General features: G+C 38.5%; 1 protein-coding gene across 1 annotated transcript; it reads left to right on the top strand.

Annotated features, from left to right (window-relative positions):
- The first annotated feature begins 1,066 nt into the window (after positions 1 to 1,066).
- Positions 1,067 to 1,924, top strand: LOC106465672 (protein ZBED8-like). Its single transcript, XM_013925907.1, has one exon. The coding sequence runs from the start codon at positions 1,067 to 1,069 to the stop codon at positions 1,922 to 1,924; it is 858 nt and encodes a 285-aa protein (XP_013781361.1).
- Positions 1,925 to 3,586: the final 1,662 nt, after the last annotated feature.

The following is a 3,586-nucleotide window of genomic DNA, read 5'->3' as shown; positions in this document are numbered from 1 at the left end:
ATATAATTTTCTACAATAGTAATGGTAAATACACAGTTATTGACATAGATCTTTTACAATTAAAATATTGTATGTTATTTAGAGGTCCTTTTTCTGGGCGAATAGATGTCATACAATACATTAATTACAGAAATGATGTTCTTTTTGTTTGTTTGTAATTAAACAACGAGCTGTCTGAGCTCTGACCACCATGGGTATTGAAATCAGGTTTCTAGCGTTGTAAGTCCGCAGATATACCGCAGTGGCAACTGGGGGGGGGGGGGGGGCAGAACATAATAGCCTATTGTATTATCAAATATTGAGAATTTCACGAATCATTATTCTCTACAGTATCCCAGAAAGTATCCATGATAATTAAATATAAGTCAAATGAAAAAAAAAATGTTAGTAACACGCCATCTGGTGACACCCCCCTGATGTTGTTGGTGGGTGAAGGTCATGTTTGTTTAATTTTTCATGCCCCTGGAATAGAGTATGTAATTCTATTATACCACCTAGCAATGTGCACATAGCAACACGCCCCTGGTGTTGTTGATGGGTCAACCCCCTCAACACATTATACAAGCTAGTCGAAATTGGGTGAAAGTCATGTTTGTTTACTTCTGCCGCCATACAGACATCTATTAGGTCGTCAAGAAATTAATGTCACGTTTTGGAACACTTTCATTAACCACCCCCAAAAAACGTACATCACATTATAATAGTTAAAAGAACCGCCTAAACGGCCTAAACCTCACGTTAGTGTAGCCTTTATAAAGTGTAAAGTTCAGTATACTCTAATCCAGTGATTCTCAACCAAGGGTAAATTTACCCCTTGGGGGTAAAAAAATTACATGACAGGGGGTAACTAATTGATGTACCTGATGATTGAATAATAATTCAATTAAATTTCATTTTGTAAAATGTGTGTGTGTGAGAGAGAATGCTAAGAATGTGTGTGTGTGTGCTCGCGTGCATGCGTGAGGGAGAGAGGGAGGAGGTGGAGGAAGGGAGAGTGTCAGTCAATCCTGTTCAGTCCTATATAGTCACTATACTAATTCATAATTATTTCTTTTCAGATTTTGTCATGTCCAAGAAACGTACATACCTGGATTCATATGTACAATATGGTTTTGACTTCATTGTTGTGGATGGTGTAGAGAAGCCTCAGTGTCTGCTGTGCTCAAAAGTTCTTGGAAATGGGTCACTGAAACCTTCAATATTGAAACAGCATCTGGAAGCTACACATCCTGCCCATGCATCTGATGACCGTGCTACATTTGAGGCAAAGAGAGCTAGGTTTAGGGCTGCAGGAACACTGCCCAAACTTGGCTTCGTATCTGAGAAGAAACCAATGCTTGCAGCTTCCTATCATGTAGCGATGCGAATAGTAAAGTCAAAGAAACCTCATGACATAGCCAAGAAGCTGATTAAACCTTGTGCCTTAGACATGGTTGAACATGTATGTGGGAATAAAGAAAAACAGAAGATTCAAGCCATTCCCCTTTCTAATGGCACAATTCATCGGCGTATTATAGAAATGTCGCAAGATATTTGTCAACAAGTTATTGAACAGATCAAATCTAGCCCAGCAAAAATTTCTTTGCAGCTTGATGAATCCTGTGAAGTAGCCAATTTTTCACATCTTCTTGTTTTTGTCCGTTACATATGTGAAAAAGAACTAAAAAATGAATTTATCTTTTGTGGACCTCTCGAACAAACCACAAAGGCTATTGATATAATGCAGAAAATACAAGACTTCTTTGAAAAGAACGATCTCACATGGGACATTGTTGGTTCAATTTGTACTGATGGAGCTCCAGCCATGATGGGAGTGAGATCAGGCTTCACTGCACTTGTGAAGCAAAAGGCACCCCATGTGATAACAACACATTGTGTTCTTCACAGACATGCATTAGCTGCAAAAACGCTTCCTGAAAACTGAAAATCGTTTTGCAGAAAGTTGTTGAGGCTGTTAACTTCATTCGGGCCCGAGCTTTGAATCCCCGTTTGTTCAAAGCTTTTTGTGATGAGATGGGCTCTGAGCATTCCATTCTTTTACTGCATACTGAGGTGAGGTGGCTTTTTCGTGGACTTATTTTAAATCGTGTGTTTGAGTTCCGTACTGAGTTAGAGATTTTTCTTCGTGACCGGAATTCAAAGCTATGTGAAGACTTTGCTGATCCGAAGTTCATCACCTGTTTGGGGTACCTCTCAGATATATTTACCCATCTTAACCAAGTCAACAAATAACTTTAGGGAACGTCAGTACCATTGTTGAAGCAAGTGAAAAGATGACAGCATTGCAGACAAAGCTGGACTCATGGGCACGGAGAGTTCACCAAAGTAACTTTGCAAATTTTCCAAACTTGGATGAGGAAAGATCTGGAGTGTTACCTGAGATAAATGAAGATCTCACAGAACATTTGAAAATATTGAAGAATCACTTCACTGGCTACTTTTCAAAATACATGATTCCAACAGAGAGATGGATAATAAGACCTTTTGTCACTGAACTGTCAGAAATGAAAGATAATGACCCAGCAATAGAGGAGATGATTGATCTTCAATCCTCAGCTACGCTTAGAGAAGAATTTGAAAAGGTTGGTGTTCATTTTTGGGTAAAACTCGCAGATTCATTCCCACTCCTTACTCAGCGTGCCTTCCAAGTGTTTGTTCCTTTTGTCACTACATAATTATGTGAATTAGGGTACTCAAGTTTAGTAGCAATGAAGACAAAGGCCAGGAACCGATTGAAAGCCGATGACGATATGAGAGTAACAAACTGATTGACTCAATGAATCAGCAGTGTTCCCACTGATAATGTTTCTGATGTTTCTGTTTGGTTTCATTTTTTGTGATAAAATGGACTGTATATTTTTTTCTTTAGAAAATAATCTTTTATTTTCTTTATTTTTGGTGATACGAATGTACATTGCTATTTTTGTGCAAAAACCTGAATAATATTTTTTTCTGACCTTCTGTTTTTCTGTCCCTTTATGATGGCTATGAATTTTTTGTATGGAAGTAAGGGGTAAATGGAGAATTACATCAAGCCGAGGGGGTTAATGATGGAGGAAAATTTGAGAATCCCTGCTCTAATCCCTTATAGTGATGGCACACGATGAGACACACATTCGGCATGTAATGCTGCTTAAATACAAGAAGGGAAACAACACCTCTGTAGCCAGAAGGTTTATGGAAATGCTTTGAACGTAAGTAAGTGTCAATAATGGTTCAGCAAATTTCGTTAATATGACTTAAGCCTTTAAAACTGTGATGGCAGGGGCCGACATTTTGGAATTTATATTGATGTTCTGAAAACGCTTGTTGAGTCTAACCCAAGGCAACACACTCGTGGAATGGCCCTGCAATTGCATGTCTCTCATGAAACATAACGTAAACATCTAAGGAATATGGGAAAACTGCATAAAGAAGGTGTTTGTGTGCCTTGTAAACTCTCCATTGATCATTGTTTCCAACATGTGAACGTTGCTTCGTCTCTTCAGGCACGTAATGTGCGTGTACAATTTTTGTACAGAATTGTCACCGGTGATGAAAATTGGATTGTGTATGCAAATATGAAATGCCAAAAACAATGGTCAAT

Source organism: Limulus polyphemus, unplaced genomic scaffold (assembly GCF_000517525.1).
Source record: "Limulus polyphemus unplaced genomic scaffold, Limulus_polyphemus-2.1.2 Scaffold2017, whole genome shotgun sequence".
Classification (NCBI taxonomy): Eukaryota; Metazoa; Arthropoda; class Merostomata; order Xiphosura; family Limulidae; genus Limulus; species Limulus polyphemus.
The sequence above is the reverse complement of the archived record's forward strand: the minus strand, read 5'-3'. Positions and strand labels throughout refer to the sequence as shown.

Excerpts from the sequence above, each read along its gene's own strand:
- LOC106465672 (XM_013925907.1), top strand. The coding sequence starts at position 1,067 with ATGTCCAAGAAACGTACATACCTGGATTCATATGTACAATATGGTTTT.